The sequence below is a fragment of the Electrophorus electricus genome, chromosome 10, assembly GCF_041902795.1.
Source record: "Electrophorus electricus isolate QZ-2024a chromosome 10, ASM4190279v1, whole genome shotgun sequence".
NCBI lineage: Eukaryota > Metazoa > Chordata > Actinopteri > Gymnotiformes > Gymnotidae > Electrophorus > Electrophorus electricus.
The window spans coordinates 29763852-29785776 of record NC_137506.1 but is presented as its reverse complement, the minus strand read 5'-3'; the positions used below and the strand labels follow the sequence as shown (position 1 = coordinate 29785776).

Genomic DNA, 21925 nt, shown 5'->3' with positions numbered 1-21925 from the left:
CTTATCAGTAAGGATGGTTTAAATCGGCAATTCTCAATTACCACCACCCACCCAACCCCTCCAACCCCGCCGTACGACACTGACCTTTCACTCTTCTAATTTTATTATGGGGTTATTAATGCTTGTGCTCCCTACATAATCAATCAAAGCGCACTTCTCTGAAGGACTTCTGCAGATTATTACACACACCAGACACTTCTCTGCACAAGCAGGATTTCAGCCAAGGAGCAACACGTGTGTGCATGTTCCTTAAAGGCATTCAGCATATGCAACTTGAGTTACAACAGCAAGGAATAGAGGCACACAGTGCATTCTAACGTAACTCAGCAGGGAACTTTACTTGAGGTATTAATTTCATTTGAACCATCTCAGGCGTTCATCTAAATAGATAAGCGCACAAACATATGAGGTACTATTATTATACAGTACGGTATATACAGAGTGGTATAAACGTCAGCCATATGACTTGACCAGTAAAAGGCAGGTGTGGCTTGAGGGAAATTTTGAGTGCATCATATAAAAAAGCAGATTGAAAGCTGTGTGTGTGTGTGTGTGTGTGTGTGTGTGTGTGTGTGTGTGTGTGTGTGTGTGTGCAGGAGGGAGAGAGAGAGAGAGAATTTGCAATACAGTGGAATTCAGTCTGGGAGCACCAAACGAGGATGAGTGGTTGGCATCTCACTGATCCACCTAAGAGAGAGAGAGAGAGAGAGAGAGAGAGAGAGAGAGAGACAGAAAGATAGATAAGCTCTCTACCTATCCTTCTGTTATTTTATAAGCCTCTCAACTGTTGGCATGCCACTGGTAGGAACATGCAGTGATTCTGGAACATCTCCTTAGCCAGGTCTCTCTTCTCATAGCTCTGAAACACCTGTGCGAAGCCCAAAGGCTCACTGTGAAAACACGCATCCACATCTCGCAACATTCTCCATGGCCCTGCATACACTATGGATCATGACTCACTCATGCAGCCCACAATTATACAGGTTACGCAGGCTGAGCTTTATCATAAAGGGTAGCAGGTCATGGATATGGATCTGCTTATGGATATGAAAACTGTTATGGATAATTACAGTTAATAATCCTATCCATCCACTTCCATACAGTGTGGTGATTATCTGGGAGGGACTCTTCCATTACTCCATGACCTGCTGTAATTACTGCACATTTCCAGCGTGCATTTTGTTTGCTGCCTGCGAACTCGCCAAATAATTGGTCTGCACAATGTTTAAGTGTGTTGAGATGCTTGTAGCAACGACTTGTTGTTCACAAACGTACCAGCTCCTTGTTTTCCTCCACAATGTTTACATGTAGGAGCCACTTAGCTGCACCAACCCTCTCACCCTTGTGCATTGCCTGGGGCACCGGGCATGAAATGACCCAAAAGCACCTGAAGGAACTACATGCCGGCACTACGGTTGACAGGCTTTATGCACACACGACAACAGAGCCAGGTGTGTTACCAAAATAAGGAAATAAATAAGCATGGTAAAAATGTATCTAAAGATGCGTCCTAGATACAATTAGATTAAGATTACAGTTAAAACATCAAGATAAACTTACCATAAATAAATGTCTTGCTTGTTTAGTTATATAGGACATTTATAGAATTATACATATCATAAATATATATCACATTTATATGCTTACTCATATATGTTTATACATTGCATGAAACCTGAATGTATTCGGAATGAGGGAGAATCTATCTTATTCATTTTATTGCCGAGATAAAAAATAAACAATGTAGACTAATATATAGTGACTGATTTAGCCTGTAAGATGCACAGTGTAGACGCTGCCTGTAGACTTGAAGATTTGAAGTGTGGCACAAATGATATCTAACCAGTGTGAGTGAGTTAACCCTCGGTGTGCACAACTCACCACGGCTCAACATGCCTCTAATTAGTCTTACCGAACTACAACAAAGCAAAGCACTTTATGTGAAAACGTTTCATTTTCGTCCCTTGTTTAATATGGTTGAAGAATGGCATTAGTTTCCCGAGGATTAAGAACTCACCCACCCAACTCTAACACATGCGCACACACACACAAACACACACACTTTTTTTTTCTGGCTCGGTACATTATAGCAGTGACAGGCAGCTCACTCTGATAAAAGCACCCGCAGTAAGCTATACGACATACAGCAATACTGGAGGTATTCGTTTTCCGCTGCACTTTAGCTGAGAGTATGGTGGCACTCTGGGCACATTAGTCCCGTGCGCATATACGGCCTGTCGGTGGGCGAGAGTGAAAGGACCTGAAAGGTTATTCACGATAAGCAGAGCGTTTCCTTTTAAATTAAAGTCTGGCAAATTCATTAAACATACTTGGCCGAGTTTTCCAGGCTTAAACAGATGGGACAAAATATGTTAGAAAATACGAAGGCATATTACAGCTTGATGTTTATGGCTCGGTGTGTAAGAATGGGCGAGGTACACTGACCACCAATCATCGGCAGAAAAGACATTACCAACATATCCGCAGAATGACATCTAATTAAAACCAAATCGAGCTGTGTAATTAATTGTCGTTGTCGTGGGGTTCGAGTGGGCCACATTGGCAGCAGCTAATTGTTGTTGGCAGATAATGTGTGTGCGTGTCAGCGCCTTCAGTTGTGGAGCATTCGGGTCTGTCGGGCGTCGAGACGGGTCTTCATTCCCCTCTTAATTAGAGAGTGCACGTGCGGAACGGTATCGGGCATCCGCGCACCACCACTAATCGTCCATCTCTGGTGCCTTCCCTCATGAGCTCGGCCAAAGCCGAAAAGAAGCTCCGTTTGGAAATGATCACAAGGCGTCTTTAATGACAGATCCGCGGCAGACTGCACGGGCGTGCAGGACCCGCTCCGCGGAGCCTCCGCGAGATCTAATAGCAGCTGAGATGGCTGCATCTGCGTCTGTTGTCTTCTCTCGCCGTTCTCTCTTGGTCTATCATGCTGCCTTTTTGCATAATGAAACATAAAAGAATCTAAAAGGAAGCCATTAGGTCGTCCATACCAGCTTTATGCGTGTTCTTCTTCTTTGCCCCTATTATGCAAATTCGCTGTGTCGTACACCTGCTCATTTCCACACTTTTGTTTGGACTGAGAAAGCGCATAATTATTCATGATGCAAACAGAAGAAGGACCTTACCCACTAACACAGCCTCCGACGGCGTGCATATTTAATGCCAGCCGTTCAATGAAATCCCCTGCTCTGCATTCTGAACACCATATACCCGTCCTGCTCCCAGCGCGGCGAGAATCGCCCAATTGGATTTGAACAACAGTTTTGCATGACAAAGTGCATTTTTTAGACATCGGAATCGTTTCTCAAGATTCAGACCATGTCAAGATCATGAATCACTTGGCCGTGATTTTCATCAATTTCTGCTATAATGACTACAAGCGAAAGGCGCGCGGCGCCCGGGCTCTCCTCGGGAGAGGGAGCTGTCATTCAGATTTGGTGGCGCAGCCATGGAAACGAATCATGTGCTCAGTCTCAGTACTGTATTCCCCTCCAGGCTAACGCCAATAACCGCTGCTTCGGTAGGAAGGGGAAGTAAACAAACAATTAAACAGGAGAAAAGTATTGACCAGCTGCCGCGTGCTGTTTTTTTTTTTGTTGTTGTTTTTTTTTCTTCATGAAGCTGTACAAAAGGTTTTGCTCCGGCGGTGGATTTGTGTGGACGTAACAGGCTGAATCCATCTAGTGTCCGGGACGACGCTGGGACTTCGACAAATCTCAGTTAGCTTGCAGTTGAGGCTGTCGAGTGAAAGTCACATGTGACCACAGTAAAACCGACCTCCTGTTTAACCGGCAGCTTGAGCGTTGATGAAGCCAGAGACTACTGAACATTCAGAATGGTTGGTGCCTGTCTTGCTGCGTGACAGCGAAAAGACCACAGTGACTCACGCGCTTGTCAGCAATGCAGCCATTCATGCAAAGAAGCCCCTTTGCAGTCTGTGAAACTCCGGCTGAGAGCAGATGGACTATTATCCCTTTCACAGCAAAGTTATTAACCTGCGCCGTGACTCCTGGCACCCGTGAACGCCACCGCCCACTAGTTTGTTCTTCTACAAATTAAAAAGGAGAAGGAAATGCATAATGCTTCCTAAACAAAAGGCAGATGAGTCACAGCGTGCTGATTTCCCTGCTTGTGCTCCTGAGACGCACAGCTGTAAATGTCTGGTCGAACAGGAAACTAGCAGTAGAAGAAACAAATGGATGCTGAGATAAAGTGCAAGCATTTCAGGGATGCTAAACGTTGAGTGGGGCGGGGGGGGGGGGGGGGGGGGGGGGGGTCAAGGTAACTGTTGAGGAGACAGACTGAGAAGCTTTGATTGATGGATTAAGTCCGAGCATAAGCCTAGATTCTCTTGTGGCTTTGTAAACTTCACTTTGGGTTAGAGGCACCGCGGAGCGGATTGCCTTCTTATTCTGCTTGCAACATTACTGCTCTCACACCTCCTCTCCTCAGTGTCTCACACGCCTAGTCCAGGGAAGACCCACAGACCTGCACAATACATATACACACCAGCGTAGCAGTCATATGCATATACAGAGCACACTCGTGCACGCACGCACTGCACAAAACAGAAGCGACAGCGGCTAGACCACGGTGAGTGGTGGTGATTTTCCTTACATTTTCTGGACAGTTGAAACAGTGGCTACAAGTTCTGAGAATTATTTCTCCGAGGACATTTTTCATTATCCGTATATACGCCTCAAGGTTTGTTTGTTTTTTTTTTCAGATTATTCAATAATGCACGTTCACGTCAATAAGCTTGACAATAGACTTGACAATATATACACACCTGAAGGCTGAGGTGAGAGAAGAGATGAATGAGAGAATGGGTAGACAGTGGTGGATATTTAGGTGTCTCGCCCCAAAGCTGAAAAAACAAATCGATCTCTCACTATTCCAATTAATGCGCGCTGTCGAATATGCCCCTCCGACAACACTCCCACTTACCTTTGTACGGGTAATTTCAGCCGCCATCTGCACCGCAATTTGCAACACTCAGCTCTGCCCAAACAAAATTCACACACCTCAGGTGGGTGAGTGACGGAAGGGAGTGTTAAAGTGTCGAATATGGCAGTAATATTGCGATATTTCATTTGCTGCCATTATACACAAATCACTCCCCATCGGCGTGCCGGAGAGGGACGGTTATCGGCCGCGCGCCTCTACCGCTGCTCCGGAGAGGCTATGCTGTGCAGTAATGGCAGTGTGGAGTGAGAGAACATAGCTGCCAGGGCCCGAGCACGCACAGAGCCTGAGCGGCCCCGCCCCAGGGAGTGGGCCATTAGCAGCATAATTATAGCCCGGGTGCGATAACTGCAGCACACTCCACTAACCACCACACGGCAACCTTATTTCAGGGGCGCTTTGCTTAATACCTTCATTACAAAAGACAATCGCTTAATTACAGAGTCTGCCGAAGAACATCAAATGTGCGTCAGTATCAATTTAGGGGCTGGTAATAGAGAGTGCTAGAGCTGTTTACCGTCCACCTGACAGTATGTCAGTTCACTTCCACCACTCATATGCTTTCTGATAACTGTGCCATTATCCACGGAAGAATCGTGTTGGAAGAATTTGTATTTGTATTTGTGCAACAAGTGAGTTCTGGTGGCTGGTAGGCTAATTACAAGTAATCTACTGTTGCCAGTCGAAAACACTGAACCCCAGAAAAAAAGACGCTTTCCAAGCAGAACCAAAGACACTTTTTATCTGATGGCACACACCAATAACAGTGCACTATAATGAGATAAGGAGGGACTTCAGTGTCAGTGTGTCACATGTCAGAGTAAGAGTAAGAATACTTATCATTTATAATTAGAATAGTCGGTTCCACATATGGTTGTATATATTACAACGTCAAAGAGACATACTGATCTCATCATCATTGGAACCCTCCATCGCTGACAAATATTACCGCCCAGAAATTTCATGACAATTATTGGTACAAAACTTCAATAATATGTTATGATAATAATATGTTCATCATATTGCTAGAGATGAGTTTACTCACACCAATATCACGTCAAATCCAATGGAGACAATGTGAAGTAAAGTTATATGGAACATGTTTTGAGTTTGGTTTGTTAAAATACGCTAGGCCTGAGTTTAAAAGAGCTTAGGAAAATGATTATTAAACAAGGCATGTAACAAACTGCTATCAGCGCAGAAAATGGAAGTCAAGGGCTGAAGCAAGATAGAGGAGCTCGGCATCCTTTCTGAATGCTGTTAACAAAACACAACGGTCAGATTCTCATTTCTCTCCTTCTACTAGATAATCTTATTCCTTTATATGGTAAAATAAGACGAATGTGTTTTGTAAGCACAGATATAAGCTAACTATTCAACTGAAATAATGCCCAGGCTACAATGTTAATGGTCTTTTTAATCACCATGTGAGTCATCGTTATCTCGTTCTCTTGGAAGAGAGCAGGAGAGAGATCAATATCTAATTCTCATCCGTACATATTCCCCTACCAAGGAACAGGTAGGTTCTGTCCCATATGTCCCACACTCAGGTTTAACACAAGGCACGGTGCTGTTAATACCAGCTAATGCCACCTTGCTGTCAGGCAATTTAGTATCTTCTACAGATGAATAATAAATATGAAAGTTGGCCTGCATTTTAGACTAAACAAGATAAAACAATATTTATGCTTCGGGTAAATATGAGAATATTTCATCATCGGTTTGACAGTGAGGGAAGTTCTAAAACATGTAAAAGTAAAAGTAAAACAGACACATGAGGTAAACAGGGGGTCTTTGCTGCCAAGGGTATTTCCCACTATTAAAACCAACCCATGTTCCTGTGCAGAACATGCATCAGTTAAATTAAATTAACACATTGAATTCCTACTCAGTGCAATTTCAGCACATTAGTAGGTGATTACATATTCAGAAAAGATATTATACTCGGGCTATTTGTGCGAATCTTACAAGAACAATGTATGTGTGTGTTTTGAACTGTACTTATGGCCGGCCAGACCTCTTCGAAAATAATTAAAGTTGTAGTGCAAATGTTCAGAATGCGCAGCAAGCAATATGGATAATATGGAATAATTATAGCGTCAGTTCATTTGACTACAAGGGTTACCAGCATTGTTATTAATGTAAACAAACATTCACATCTTGTTTATGAGACAGTGTGCTGCTACTGCTACAGTTATATACTAATTTAGCAAACACTCAGGGTCTGTATTGCTCGTGATAACACTTACTGCATGAGGATGAGGACGATGACACAAAAGCCAGCCATAACGATGAAGGGCATACCAGGAAACGTGGGCAGGGTCTGTGGGTAGAGGCCATTGAACAAGACGGCGCCAAAGATGTAACAGGTGGCCTCCACCGACGCCGAGAAGGAGAACATGGCACCTGTGGACAGAAGGTCATGCCAGTGGCAGCTTTATATGGGGCTACTGGTACAGATGTTGCTGTAAGTATAGTGTGCATTTCAGCTGAGATGCACACACTTCTGTTTTTTAGATTTGTTTTACTGCAGCAGTGTGAGACCCTAATTATTCCAGCCATTATCTATTTTATATATGGTGGTCATAGCTCTAAATTGGGGCTCGAGGTTTTGTTTGTATTTTGTTCTGAAGGGGTTGAATAATAGCCATGTTCGTTGGAGGCCGTGCAATGGAGTGCACAGAGTGGAGACAGGAATAATGATTTGATCCGCATTGATAAAACATCTCCCCGCTCCGGAGTGAATTGCCGGATGGCTTGGACTAACTGGAGCAGAATGAGTCGGTGCCCTTTCAGGGCCTCTAACGTGGAATCTGTATTGATCTGAACCGGAGACGAAAGTGCTCCTGAACACTAACTCTGAAGTGTGGATGACATGGGCAATCTGAGAGCTAAGAGCTGACTCAATGTGGAGAGCTTTTTTTCCCGAAAAGGAATAACCAACAGCTTTCTTTGGAAGTTCAGAAACAAGAAAGCCGTCCCTCGCCCGGAACGACAGTGCGTGCGCGATGACCCAGAAAAAGCGATAGCAGTGCATTGTGAAGGTGGAAAGTCTTGGGGATTATCACATAAAAAGTGTATAATTTGGGCTGGATCAGATGGAAATTGCTTTGAGGGAAAAAGGCTCTGTCAGATGCCTCATCTCCATGCAGCAGGCTCGAACAGAACCACACACACACACACACACAGTGTGAGGGATGGTTTTTGAGCAAAGTCACACACACATTTACACACATATACACACATTTTGAGGGATGGATTTTGAGCAGAGTCACGCATACACGTTTACACACATACACACACACAGTTTGAGGGATGGTTTTTGAGCAGATTCTCTCACTCACACACCCACACACACACACACACAATGTGTGACAATTGAACTTGCCTGAAGCTATAGGAGACAATCTGATCAGGTCTAATCAGGTTTTGAATCATCACCCAGACCTGACCGAGAAGGTGCAAAGTAAGAAACTCTGGCAATCCATTCTGAGACTCCAACAGCTTATATACATGTTTGGCATTTCTGAATGTTCTATTTTGTCAAAGCAAATAAACAGACTCTTAAAAGATTCTTCATTCACCGTAGAATGGGTAGCTAAGCTCTTGGATGACTGGATGTTATCAGTGAGATTAAAGCTTATGTACTTGAAAAAGAGTGAATTTGCTTTCTCATACCGACTGAAAAAGAGTGAATTTGTTTTCTCATATAGACCGTTTACATAAAAAATGACATTATTTCACAACTCGTCTGATATTTATCATTTAATTCCGTCCTTCACAGCAGCGACCACAGTTGATTTTGTGAAGCTCTGAAGAAGTTGTTGAAGTGTTTTGTTTTGTTTTATAAAAGCATACTATATTAAAGTATAAATGAATATAATAATATATAATATAAAGGATATAATACATGTATGACTGACATATTTGGTACATATAATCTTTAAAATGTTATCGTTTGATAATTTGAAAATGTTATGCTGTCAGATTTACGTCATGCTCACAAGAGATCAAATATCAAAATAATGTTAAAGATCACAGTTGTTACCTGTGGGAGAACTCATTGCAAATACATAATTTGCATTGGTTTACATATCATAACCTTTACATTTACATGATATGTTTATCCAAAGTGACTTTCAATTATGTCTAAGTGCAACCTGAGCAGTTGAGGGTTAGGGTCCTTGCTCAGGGGCTTTGCTCAGGGGCCTTGCTCAGGGGCTTTGCTCAGGGGCCTTGCTCAGGGGCTTTGCTCAGGGGCTTTCCTCAGGGGCCTTACTCAGGGGCTTTGCTCAGGGGCCTTGCTCAGGGGCCCAGTGGTGGCAACCTGGAAGTGGTGGGGCTTGAACGATTACAAGTCGAGTACCTCAACCACTGAGCTACCGCTGTCCTACCACATAACTCACACAGTTGGGGGAAATTTGGGATAAAATGGGTTATTTTGTCTATACAAGCACATACCATCTAAGCCACTGTCAGTCACTGTATCACTACACTAGAAGCACTGTATGTCAATCACTGGTAGTTAGTTTTTAAATGACACCTTACTGTCAATAAAAGGGGGAATGGATGCTTTAAATCCAGTTTTCCTGCATTCTTAGAAGTATTTTATATGCTGAAGTAAGCCTATGCGGTTAACTAACCTAGACTAATGACTTGCAAATTTAGGAAAGAAATTAGTCAATAGCGAAGGCCTAAAAACAACAACAATTCTATTATTTTAAAAACAGAATAATAAATACAACGCATAAAAGACTATAATAATTGATTTCCGCACTGTTAGCCATCTAATGAATGTGCACAGCTACGCGTCTCATTACGGCGGGCAAAATGAGAAGCTTGTTAATGGCGCTCAGATCTTTTTGTGATAGTGGATAACATTTTTTCCCTTAGAGAAATGCCATTCGCTCTCTTCTATGGATCCCAAACTTGGCCGACTGGGGTAAAAGCTGTTTGACAGTGTACCTTGTTCATCGGGTCCCACGATGGCAGAGGAAAAAGAGCGGATGACTGCTTGCGTGATCCCTGCTGGAGCTGCCAGTACTGCCACTATATAGCAAGCAGCGGAGAGAAAAAAGGGAAAGACGTGATATCACTTCATTACGTACAACAGCGTGGCCTGATGGGCAACACCATAATAAGGTGGAAACTGTTCCGCAATCCCGAAAGAAAAGGCGGCGAGTGTTCACCAGGGCCACCGTTCATCTCCCCATCGGAGCACACCTTTTCGCCACTTCAATTACTACAAGAATTTTTACAACCGTGTATGTAATTAAGGATGCCAAAACTGATTGCCTCCCCCGCAATGCCTTCTGGCTCAGAGATGAACCGGTTCCACAGCATAAAAATTTCAGTGAGAAACCTGAGTTTAGACTATAGAATACCTGGGCAGGTAGGAGTTCTGCTGCTGGAACAGTCTAATTGCTCTGCCTTGCTAAGTGAATTCAAATAATTTACTTTTTACACCTAAAACACAATGTCCACCTAGATGACAGAAGACTTTTAATGTGCAAGCAATTGCGATAATACGTAATGGATAATAATATATGTTAATAGACTAATAATCTTTAAAGGGCTTAGCCGCACTAATGGGATTTTTAGCCATAACATCTTAAAGTTGGTATTTCATAAACCTCTTGGTGCTGTATAAATGCAAATGGAACCACCATTCAGCAAGATTAGTAGTCAGAACGTGCATGCCTCATACAGCAAATAATGCACATGACATCATGCTTTTAAACTGCTCGTGTCATGTGACATACGGCAGGCCGACCCTGTGAAGTCCCTCGTTATCTCCTTACAACACGCTGTTATCAGAGTGTCACGAGTGCATCGCCAGGGAGCGAGTGCTGGGAGCCTACCAAGGAAGACCATCCACGTGTTGGTGGAGAACGCCAGCAGGACGTAGGAGGCGGCTCTGAAGGCGGTGCTGAGCTTGGCCAAAGTCATCTCCTTAAAGCAGCGCATCAGCAGGGGGAAAAGACCCAGAAGGCCGAATCCCTAACAGAAAACACAGGGCAGTGCTCAGGCAGATGAACGGCCTGTCAGCCAAGCGCTGGGTGTCAGGTGTTCGGCAGCAAGACGTAAAAGTTGCACTTTTTTACCACTGGTGATGAAATTTGACTTCGGGCAAGTTCAGTACAGTTCACTAATGCTGTTTTAGAGTCACAGTGTGATCTAATGCTTTGGTATAATTTGCCGTGATGCACCCATGAACAAGCATAGTATATCTGCAAAACTGCCCACAAGCTATTTATTTGGATCACAAAAAACGCTGTGTGATTCTGTGTACACCGACCATAAAAGTATGCTAGATAATAAAAGGATGTGGTAGTCATTAATAACTGGGCTTGCATTACTGACAAAATATTTTGTGTAAATGATTAAGGAAACCTGGAGAAAGCCTTGTTGGAGTGCAATCTTACGCCGTTCTAAACGGTCTTCTGTTTTCCTCTTCATCAACAAGAATGCTATAAATATATCAGGCACTTTAGATTCATTAAGCCTCAAACTTGTGAATTAATTAACCTTCGCAGATGCCACTTGATGAAAATGTCAGAAACAATCAACATGCATTAATCGGCGTGTCTGAGTGCAGTGCGTTTCAAGCAATCGTATGGGATTGAGCCTATATGAGCAGGGACGTGTGAACTGCTGTGCACGTGCCAAGGACAATGTGACTGCTTTGATCCATCTCAGGCCGACAGATCTGATTTAATTAGGCCCGAGCCCCCAGCTGGAGGGCTGCTGGTGTCATCGGACCTCATTGCCTTTATGAATTTGCAGCGCAATACAGTGGGGATACATAAGTGTTCCCCAGAAAAGGTTAATACTGCATGTTTTTTACTTTAATCAACCCAGTAGGGCCTGCGGTGTTTACCGATTCCTCCCCGACTCCACCTTGCCCTAATTACAAGTCAGACTCGACCCTGCAGACATTTTGATGCCGAGCGCACACTGAACTATAAACGCACCCTTGGCTCCTGGTAGCCTTGGCAGACATTTCTGCTTCAGATCGTAAGTTAGGGGGTGTGCATCAGCGGGTTTAAGGCTCTTTTGACCTTTGGGCTTTGACCCTTTTAATAAGTACATTTTATGTCCAAGTACCTTGTTGTTATGAACAAATTATTTACGACAGCCCTTTCTTTAAGAAATATATTTTTTTTTGTTCCTGAGAATTTTTTTGTGGTTAGTTAAACCTGTTTTTCGAGTGGTTGCTTATCAGGCAACAGTACCACCAGTACCAATCTCCTTCAGACAGAGTGCATAATGGCTTCTTGTCTGAATCAATGCTACTGCGTGCGTTACAAAAGGCAGCTGAGTGATCGGAGCCCCCCGTGGTGCATTGTGGGCCGCCTGAGTCAACATGCTGTAAATGGAGAGGCATCACCTGTCCGATCAGGAAATTGTGCTCCTTAATGAGCAGTCTTTGTTTAAGTGTCACTCTAAGACGTGGCATCGACCTGCTCACATTGATGAGATCAGTGCGCAGAACTCCCATGGCAGTTGGGAAAAACAGAGCCCCCCCACAGCATCCTGTCACTGTACAAAGACAAACAGAATGTGCAAGACTGTTGAGTCCTCGCTGCCAGGGAGCAAAAGCGTGATTGGCTCCTAGGAGGCGAGGCAATCAATGATAAGCTTGAAAAAAGGCTGATTCTTTTGAGGTTGTAAGATTTGTTCTAATATTGAATGCGGAGTAGGGCTTGCGTTATCTTTGGTCTTTGGTCTTTGGGAGAGGAGAGGCAGGGTGCCACTTTTTTTTAATCTTGAGACCTTTTTGTTTTTTACATTAATTACAAATCATGTTATCAGCATTTAATGCTGGTAAAAATAAATGTTGAACTGGCATATGGCACATTGTAATTTTCCAATCAGCAGTAGGTATGGTGAACTTTGAGTTACTATAGCAGCCATTAGCATTAGTTAGTGTGCTTTTAAAAATGACAAGGATCCCTTTGAAAGCTCTTTTAGAGCAAAAAGCTGATTAAATATGGACCTTAATACCGCTGCCAAAGCATTAGCCTATAAACTAGAATTTCTGTTCCTGAATGTAGTAAACCCGAGCTGGATTTATTACATCCAACATAGTTTGGAAAATGTACACATGGTTCTAAATGTTGTGGACCATGTCAATCAAAAGACATCATTTGGCGTAAATTGTCTCCCGGTGCCAGTGTTTTGGTAATGTTTGTTATAATAACCTGTTTCTTGAAACCTCAATATTTGAATTTGACTTTCATTACCTTTATTAAACTATACAACCCACCACGTGTCTTTGGTTAGTACAAATAACCTGTGATCAGTCCAAATGTGGGCCACTGGCGCTACCACGGCTGCCCTCACTCCTCCCACTATGTGGTGACCCCTCCCCCTATGTGCTGGCCCCTCCCCCTTTGCTATTGGAGACAGCTGACATTACTATTGGAGAGAAAGAATGTCGCTCACTCTCTCTCCTGTACATGGTGTTTTTTCGAACCTAGCAATTACTGTTAATGTGGTATTCATCCAGTTAGAATGAGTTGACTTGTCAAGATGCAAAATTAATGTTGGTAAATGTCCAATATTAGTGTGAACATTAAAACAGAGATCTCCTTTTCACATATCTGAGCCAAATCTCGTCTTTGTTACCAGTCAAACCAACGGCCCACTGGTACTTCATGCTGCGCCAACCACTGGCTCGTGGTCATGTCCCATTCACCCATGCTCTGCCTCACCAGAGTATTATCACCACCTGTAGCTCATCGACCTGATTACTGGTCTATGTGAGTACACAGTGTGGAAGACTCTCATGTCTCTCTTCAGTGTGGTAAACAAGCTTTTTTTGTGAGGGGTTTTTTCTAACTGTTCGCCATACTAAACTTTCCTACACCCTTCCTTACACTATGTAATATTCAAACTTTGCCTGATGTTTTGACTCTGCCCTCTTACGATTTGGACTGGTCTGTTGTTTTTAGATTCATTACAGTTTCTACTGGCTGTAAATCATATTCTGGAGTTCTAATTATGGATTTGGTTGACAGAACACACTGTTGCTCACTTGGGCTTGTCACACATGACACAGGAATCCAGATGTGAAAATGTGCTTAAGTATATCACTTAGGTGTTTTTTAAGTTATAATGCTGCATTTGCTCTAAATGTTAAATGTAAATGTTTGTCATTCTGACCCACTTGGATAAAAAACATATACTGTGGTCATGGTGACAGATTTCATCTGTGTAGCTGACATAGGAACCTGCTCTCTTATCACTCAAAAACCTACATATGAGACATATATAGGGAATAATTCTCCCCTTAGGGCTGAACTGATCTTATTATAGATCTGCCACATCTTGAAATCCCACCTGTTATTTTTTTTCTTTAATGTACTTATCATTTGTTCATTTATTGTATAGTTTTATTTGCATTAACACATTGCAATTTTGTTGCCTGTCAGTGCTTTGATTGATATGCTGAAGCAATGTGCCATTTATGAATATCTGTAACTTTGAAATCCAATAAAAGCATAACTAAAAATAAACAAACTCATTGATTTTAATATGTGTACCTTCAGCTTACAAATATTTTGGCATTTAAGTTGATGATAAACTATCACTCAAACTCATGTTAAAAAACTCGTGTTGAGTAAAATATGAAACAGGTTGGACTTTATATATATATATATATATATATATATATATATATATATATATATATATATATATATATATAAAGATATTAGCCTTGTTTTACAGCAGAAGTTAAAAGGAAATCTTTCACACAACATTCCTGACTGTGTTGGATTATATATTCACACACTGCGGTCCCAAGATGGCAATCCTTGGACACGTCCTTGGTCTACCAGAGAGCTCTATGATTTATTACAGGGATTCTTTCTATACACTTCAGACACTGGTATCGTACACTTTTCACACACCTCAGACATTGGCATCTGGATGCAGAAGAACCCCAGCCCAATTTAACATTAAGAAGAAAGTTTCACAACTCATTATTTATGTACCAGACCTTTTAACAGAAACTAAATTCATGTATCTCATCTTCCCTTATAATGAGGAATACAGTCAGTACGATACAAGAACGCAGGCCTGATTTTCAAACTGTTTCAGATTTTAGCAAGAAAGCCTTTTATTTTAATGGTTCTCTGATTTGCAATGTAGCTATCATTTCCCACCTGATCCCTTATTTTGGATATGTAACTCATATCAGTGATGTACAGTGGATGTCCTGTGCATAAGGTGTACACACTGGTTACATTATATTCTCAGTTTTGCCCAGTGTGTGTCCGGTCGTGTTGTCTGGGCCCAGACTGGTTTGTACTTCAGAATAATGGGCAGTGGAAGGGTGACCCTGACGTTTGCCCTTGATGGACTGAGCAGAACTCTTAATGAAGTGCAGGGTTTGAATGCAGCCAGCACAATTACGAATATGGCAAAGTGCCATTAAAGGTTCTGTGCACTTTTGTCTTGAGGAGAAGGCGGTGCAAGCTCTGATATTACCTCGCTGGTATTTCCTGCCCTTAATAAACACACTCATAATCATCCACAAGTCAGTTATACCAAACGGAACCCAAATCTTTTTCGGAGCCTTTACCCGGGTGAAAAAGCCAAACAGTCATTTTTTCTCCCCTCTGACCAATCGTGGCATCTTTCAGTATGGGAGTACGGTGGATCGAAATGCTTCACACTGGCTACAAATATTGTATGTGGCGAACTAGTCCATGACAATGTTCTCCGAGAATGCCCACACCCCTCCATAACCCCCCGAACCACCCTGATCCGACCGCCCCCCCAAACCCCTACAGTTTCACTCCTGCATGGAAGATGGAGAGTCATTGTTCCAGCCTACAGATTGCCTGGCAAATTGAATTAGGGTCATCGTCTCCCAAAATGCCCCTTGCAATTTTGGCCCTGAGTTAAAAAGACAGACAAAGATGGAACAGGGGAGAAATTCATTTTGCTACCTGGGCTGACGCCTTAAGCCGCCACGTGGACCGGCATTGGTGCTGTCAGGACGCGCGATGATCTGTGCCCTTGGTCTGCCTCAAAAAGACCTGAGTCATCAGAGGTAGCACAATTCTGGAAAGGACGACACTTACCAACAAGAGCATTCTGGCAGAGTTAAACAGCCCGAACATCGCAGTGGTGAACTCCCTGGGCTCGTACATCAAATACAGCAGCAAGATAGACTGCTCCCCTGAGGAGACACAAGCACATAAAAGCACATATCGTTAACTCTCTCTCTCTCTCTCTCTCTCTCCCTCTCTCTCTCTCTCTCCCTGTCTCTTTCTCTCTCTCTCTCCCTCTCTCTCTCTCTCTCTCTCTCTCTCTCTCTCCCTCCCTCTCTCTCTCTCTCTCTCTCTCTCTCTCTCTCTCTCTCTGGCCTGAGGAGTTCTGACACTCAAAGAGTGCATTTGTAAACCTCTCCGAAAGAGCTTAGAAGTATTATCAACACAAACAGGCCACACAGCCAATGCGCACATATTAACCGCGCTGATAAATCACTAGAGTTTTAGCACTGTGTGGTAATGATAAACAAGGTTGCAAGCACCTAAACCTATTTGATATTACCCCTCCCACTTATTGGCATCTAACCTAATTTATAAACGTCTAACTGGATGTAAATAATAACTAATTAACATTCTCAGGGCTCAGTAAGAGGCTGATGAGCAGCCATTACCTGATTTTCAAGACATTTGAGTGTCAGTGTGGATATGGAAGCCTCTAGAGAGCTAAGACAAGCCACAGCAGTGTTGAGTGGGATGTTGGTCAAACACGTCTCGCTCTGTTTTATTACCCAAGGGATTTACGCGGTACACACCGATAGCGACCGTGTTGTTTATGAAGGTGCAGAGGATGAGGAGGTGCAGCTTCAGCCTCTCCTGTCCTGACCTCCTCCTGAACACCACCCTAAATGAGCGCCCAGCGTGCTTCAGGGCAAACATCCCCCACTTGCGTTCCTCCGAGCCCTCCTGGACACTGCCGTCGCTAGCCAGGACGCCTAGCGTGCTGCTGACTGGTATGGGGTCGCGCAGCCACAGCAAGATGTAGAAGATGGCCAGGACGTGGCAGGTGACGTAGGCGATGAACGCCGACGACAGCCCCACTTCCTGCTCCAGTAATCCGCCCAGGAGGAAGCCCACCGTGCCGCCCACGAAGATCATGGCCTCGGCCACGGCCATCCGCATCGTACGGCCAGCGCCCGGGTCGGACGTGGCGTCGGCCAGGTAGCTGAAGGAGCTCAGGAAGACGGAGACGTGGCCCCCGCTGAGGCCCGTGACGCCGGCAGCCAGCAGGCACCAGTAGACGCTCAGGCTGGGCACCAGCGCCAGGGCCAGGAGCACACCGCCGCTCAGAATTGACAGCAGGAAGGGCAGCACCATGACGGCGCGCCGCCCTGCGCCATCCGACCACGAGCCCAGCAGCAGGGCAGGCAGGACAGACACCGAGTAAAGGACGGCCGTGTAGAGCAGCAGGATGTAGGAGGACCGCGTCTCCATGTCTTCGGCGTCCTTGCCGTGCTCGGAGTCTCCGCAGGCTGTCGGGTCCTCATACAGCTCCTGGCAAACCTTCCACAAGAGCAGGAGGATATACGCTGGTGTTATGATGGATGAGCTTTAATGAACACTTCTCAGCTGCTTGACAGTAAGCTAGTCTCCTCATTTCAAAAATCTTGTATTTGTCCATTGTGTGCATGTCTTAGCTCTCTGTTATTTACACTGAATTATTTCTTCACCAAAAGTTAATTAGTAAATGCTACAAAACAAAGACATCTATATAATGTCATGCATAATCCAACATAAAAGAAAAGAATACCCAAAACCAAAAGGAGCTACAGCATATGTTGCTAACAATGTACTTTTGAACTTTAAGGTTTTCCCCTGCATACACAGTTGTGCCAATTCAAATAAAGTATTCACCCACTTTCACGCAGGAGCACGCAGAGTGGAGTTTAAAGGAAAGGTATTGAAAAGGAAGTGGAGGCTCCTGCTCAGAGCATGCCAAGGAGACAAGAACAAGCACTGCAAACAGCATGAGAGCGCAGCGAAAACGCCACCCCCGGTTCACAAATACAGTCGTCCGTCTGTAGGCCGACTGTAATACCACACATGTATGACGTTAACCTGCTTTTATACCCGGCTCCTAAAGCCCGACAAATGCCTGCAGGGATCACTGAATCTAGAACATTACAGAGAGAGAATCATCTTGCTTTCTTGCTTTGTGTTGGGTGCGTGGTGAGTCAGTTGAGTCTGATTAATGTCTGCTGTAGTTTGGGGTTTCGGCTGCATCGTTAGCAGGCGTGTTGTTTTCCTGAGTGCCCTGTCCACACCTCACTCGCACAGCTCCCTCAGGTCCAGGCACTTGCATGCTCTGTTCTACAACTGCACCTCACTGACCTGTTTTTTTTTTTTTTTGCCTGGACACGGAGCTAAAACACCACAGCCCAGGTTCCACGGGATCTTCTTCCTTCAGCTTTCTCTGTCTGTCTCTTCTATCTGTCTGTCTCTCTGTCTCTCTCTCTATTCCATCTGTCTTTGTGTGTGTCTGTCTCCCCCTCTCTCTCTCTCGCCCATTCCCTACATTTGCTGCGGAATACAGACATCAGCCGGCGGGACTGACGCCCCGCTCATCTCGCCTACCTTGACAATGACCAGCTGCTGATAGGCCGGCAGCATAATGAACGTGCTGGCCATGTAGAAGAACATGGCTGGCTCCACTGTAACTATCCTCCTCAGCCGCTCCAGCCATGCTGGCATGTTCTGCTTCACCGCCAGTGGCTGCACCAGCGAGGCGATGAGCTGCTGGGATTCCGTACCCGCTCAAAACCGTTCTCGAGCGAGGGGAGGTGTGTGTGTCATCGGGACGCAGAGCTTGGGTATATTAGGTCACGCAGTCACATGCATGTGAGCCACAGGAGGAACAGACTTAGTCATGAGCTCCTCTTATCAGGGAAGGGCTGACTGCCGTCATTGGCTGGGAGACAGCTTTATTGCTCCCATGATTCCCTCTCTGTGTAAACATTCTCGGTGTACACTACAGGTATACTTTGTTTCTGTGCTACCAAAGGACCATGACCCGTGTGACAGCAATATTATCTCTTAGGACATAAACGGATGTTAATATTGGAAAGTGTCTTGTAGTGTTAGGTTTGCATCAAAATCTATACAGAATGATCATAGCCAGAACCAATGTGAAATCTTTACTGCAGCCAGTGCAACATTTCTTTATTGGATTTCATAAGACGTGTTGGGTGGTTTAAGGTAACCTCACTTGGAAGAATGTGGCTATATTTAGATCACAATATGATTATATGTAGCTATATAAATTAAAGAAAATGAAAGTGAAAATTGAGCCAAAAACCTTTTAATATATTTGAAAACTAAAAAGAAAACAAAAATATGAAAATAAGAAAAACTGGTAATTGAAATTCTTGACATATCCTTGTAATTACTGAGTGATTGTAATATTTGTAGTGACCGTGGTGAGGTAAGGTACTTATTTTACAGGAAGTCGTCCTGAAACCTAAAAAAAGTTCTTGAGTTGATGATAAGGAGTACATGAATGGTGCTGATAAAAAGGCCATTCTTTACAAATATGTTATACAATATTCAAAAGTAGAGCCCAAGAGGTGATGTTACCCCCACCAAAGCTAACAAGAAAATGACACAAGAACCAAGCAGCACGTTTAGCGTAATACAAGTAAAGCACAATGAGAGATTTATATGGAGAGAGAAAAAAACTAGTCACAAGTCCTTCACACGCAATGTATGTCTTCTTTATGGAAGCGTCTGCAATGACTCAATAACACATTAGTGAAACTATCACATTGGGCCCCAGGGTGATTCATCGCCTTGCACCTGCAGTGTCTCGAATTCCAGCGCAATAAGTGCTCGGATTATTAGGCACTACGCAATGTGTGCAGGGCAAAAGTTTTCACGTAAATGTCATAGAAGAAAATAGACCCGCAGGGACCCTGTACGTGGTTTTACTTGGTGGGCGATAAATATTTCCACTGAACCGGAGGATCAACAGCTTGATGTGCCTGTGCATTGCATGGGATTGCAATACTGCTTAGCTGCAGACATTCTGTTTTACTGGCTGTTTCTCCCTTGGGTTTAATGTCGCACTGAAAGCCTACACGCGGGATGTGGGTCCCTACTGTACGTATGGAGGCACAAGCTCAATGAGCGTACAGACGCTCTGAATGTGTGATTGCATGTACTTGAGAGTACGCCGCGAGCGATAAGGTGTCTAAAGCCACGGTGCCGGTGCTGGACAAAAGCTTCCGGCCATTGCCGTGACGGGCTGGTGTTCGCTGAGCCGCTCGTGCACACAGGGCACCCTTTCAAGCGTGCACGCAACAGCGCTTGGGCAGGGGGTCGCTTTGGTGTCAGCCGTCTGACGGCTATGTAGCGTGCTGAGGCGTACAGGCAGGTGCGTGACACACAGACGTCTCCCAGGAGAGGAGCAGCTGCAGGGGTCGGAGAATTGGGAAGGCTGACAGAACAAGGAGACACTCGTACGAAATCAAATTCGCTTTAATTACCGGGGCCTCCTTCACCTAAGTGTGGGATTCTGAGGGCTAGCGTTCGTGCGGTATTACTGAGCTTGAGAGGGTACTGCGTACCCTGGAACTGTTCTTCTCAACTAGAGTGATTTTGTGTGTTTTGTGCCAAATAAACTGTGCCTTTTTCTTGACAACTAACAATTAGCAAATTAGCAACAACAATTAGTGATTAAAAACTAGCAACAAATAACAACAAAGGTTTTTCTTTGTGTTTTATTGTCCCAGCACCCCGAACCTTTTTCAGAAACATTCATTAACGGCAGCAGCAGTGAAACGTCGTTGACATGGTCAGCTGATACGAGCTGGGCCAACACCGCTCTATTCCGTGGCGGTCAGGCCTCCCTCTGTCCGTCAGAGGCCTTCGGTCAGCACAACGGCACCTGTATCAGCAGGCAGCGCGCTCTCGTCAGTCCCTGTTCCCACCACTCCCAGATCGTGTCTCGGGGGTGCAGCTAAGGCAACTCTTAGGTTGACAGTTGTTGACTGTTGTCATTTGCCTTCCTTCCTTGAAAGGCATCTGTGGCTTATGCCTCAGATGATACTTCATCTAGGTGAGCACTGATATTAGGATTTTGGGCTCCGGGGTTTTGTAATGGTTAGGTGGGTCCTGTCTGTATATACATAAGAGCTGGAAAGGTGAATTTAGTGATTGATTTTCCCTTTGGTCTCTTGCTTTGGAGTTCGCAGGCCCAACCCAAACGGAGGAGTGCAGATAAAGAAAAGCAGGTCGTTTGATGGCGGAAGGAACATGACTTCAGCTGTGTGATGCTTCCTGAAATGTTTGGAAAAACAAGGAAAGCACGGGTGCTCTTACAACCACAGATGGGAGACAACAATGGCAGCTGATGATAGGAAGAAAAAAAAGTGCTGGGAAAAAAACTTTAAATAGCTGTCACAAAAATCACAATCATCCCTCATCAGCACCAACAGCAGAAATGTCAGCTTAGAATATGTCACATGAATCAGCGGGTTTCTGGAACATGAGACCAAAACAAAGCTGAAACTCTGGAAGCGAATGTGAATGTCTTATGGGCCAAAGTGTTTTATTTGATGTGTGAAACATAATGGAGGTAGTTTCATGGCTCTGGCATGTATAACCACAGGGAACTGCTTAGCATGTCGTTATTAAAGATGGAAATAACGATATCATGAAAATAATGACTTTAGCCATGTACAAGAACACCTTTGTGTATGAAACATGGAAATGTAATAGTTTAAATTCAATCAACCAGTAACTCGTGTGTGTGTGTGTGTGTGTATGTGTGTGTCATGGAACACTCCCCTTCCCACTGATCACGTGGTATGGCCCGCCACATGCAGTGGGAGTTCCTCGTTGACAGTCTGTGACTTGTCCTATTTGTAACCACGGCCACTTGTTGGCACACA

General features: G+C 44.2%; 1 protein-coding gene across 1 annotated transcript; it reads right to left on the bottom strand.

The window, feature by feature from the left end:
• Positions 1-155: 155 nt before the first annotated feature.
• Positions 156-18806, bottom strand: zgc:174356 (proton-coupled folate transporter). The gene is made up of 7 exons (XM_027004873.3): positions 18612-18806; positions 16793-17540; positions 16071-16168; positions 10836-10974; positions 9940-10023; positions 7224-7380; positions 156-687 (listed from the first exon to the last, which is right to left on the bottom strand). The coding sequence occupies exons 1-7, from the start codon at positions 18726-18728 to the stop codon at positions 636-638; spliced, it is 1395 nt and encodes a 464-aa protein (XP_026860674.2). The 5' UTR covers positions 18729-18806; the 3' UTR covers positions 156-635.
• Positions 18807-21925: the final 3119 nt, after the last annotated feature.

Excerpts from the sequence above, each read along its gene's own strand:
- zgc:174356 (XM_027004873.3), bottom strand. The coding sequence starts at position 18,728 with ATGCCAGCATGGCTGGAGCGGCTGAGGAGGATAGTTACAGTGGAGCCA. Across the intron at positions 17,541-18,611 it reads AGCAGCTGGTCATTGTCAAG|GTTTGCCAGGAGCTGTATGA; the intron begins GTAGGCGAGATG and ends CTCTTGTGGAAG. Across the intron at positions 10,975-16,070 it reads CTGCCAGAATGCTCTTGTTG|GGATTCGGCCTTCTGGGTCT; the intron begins GTAAGTGTCGTC and ends GTTTTCTGTTAG.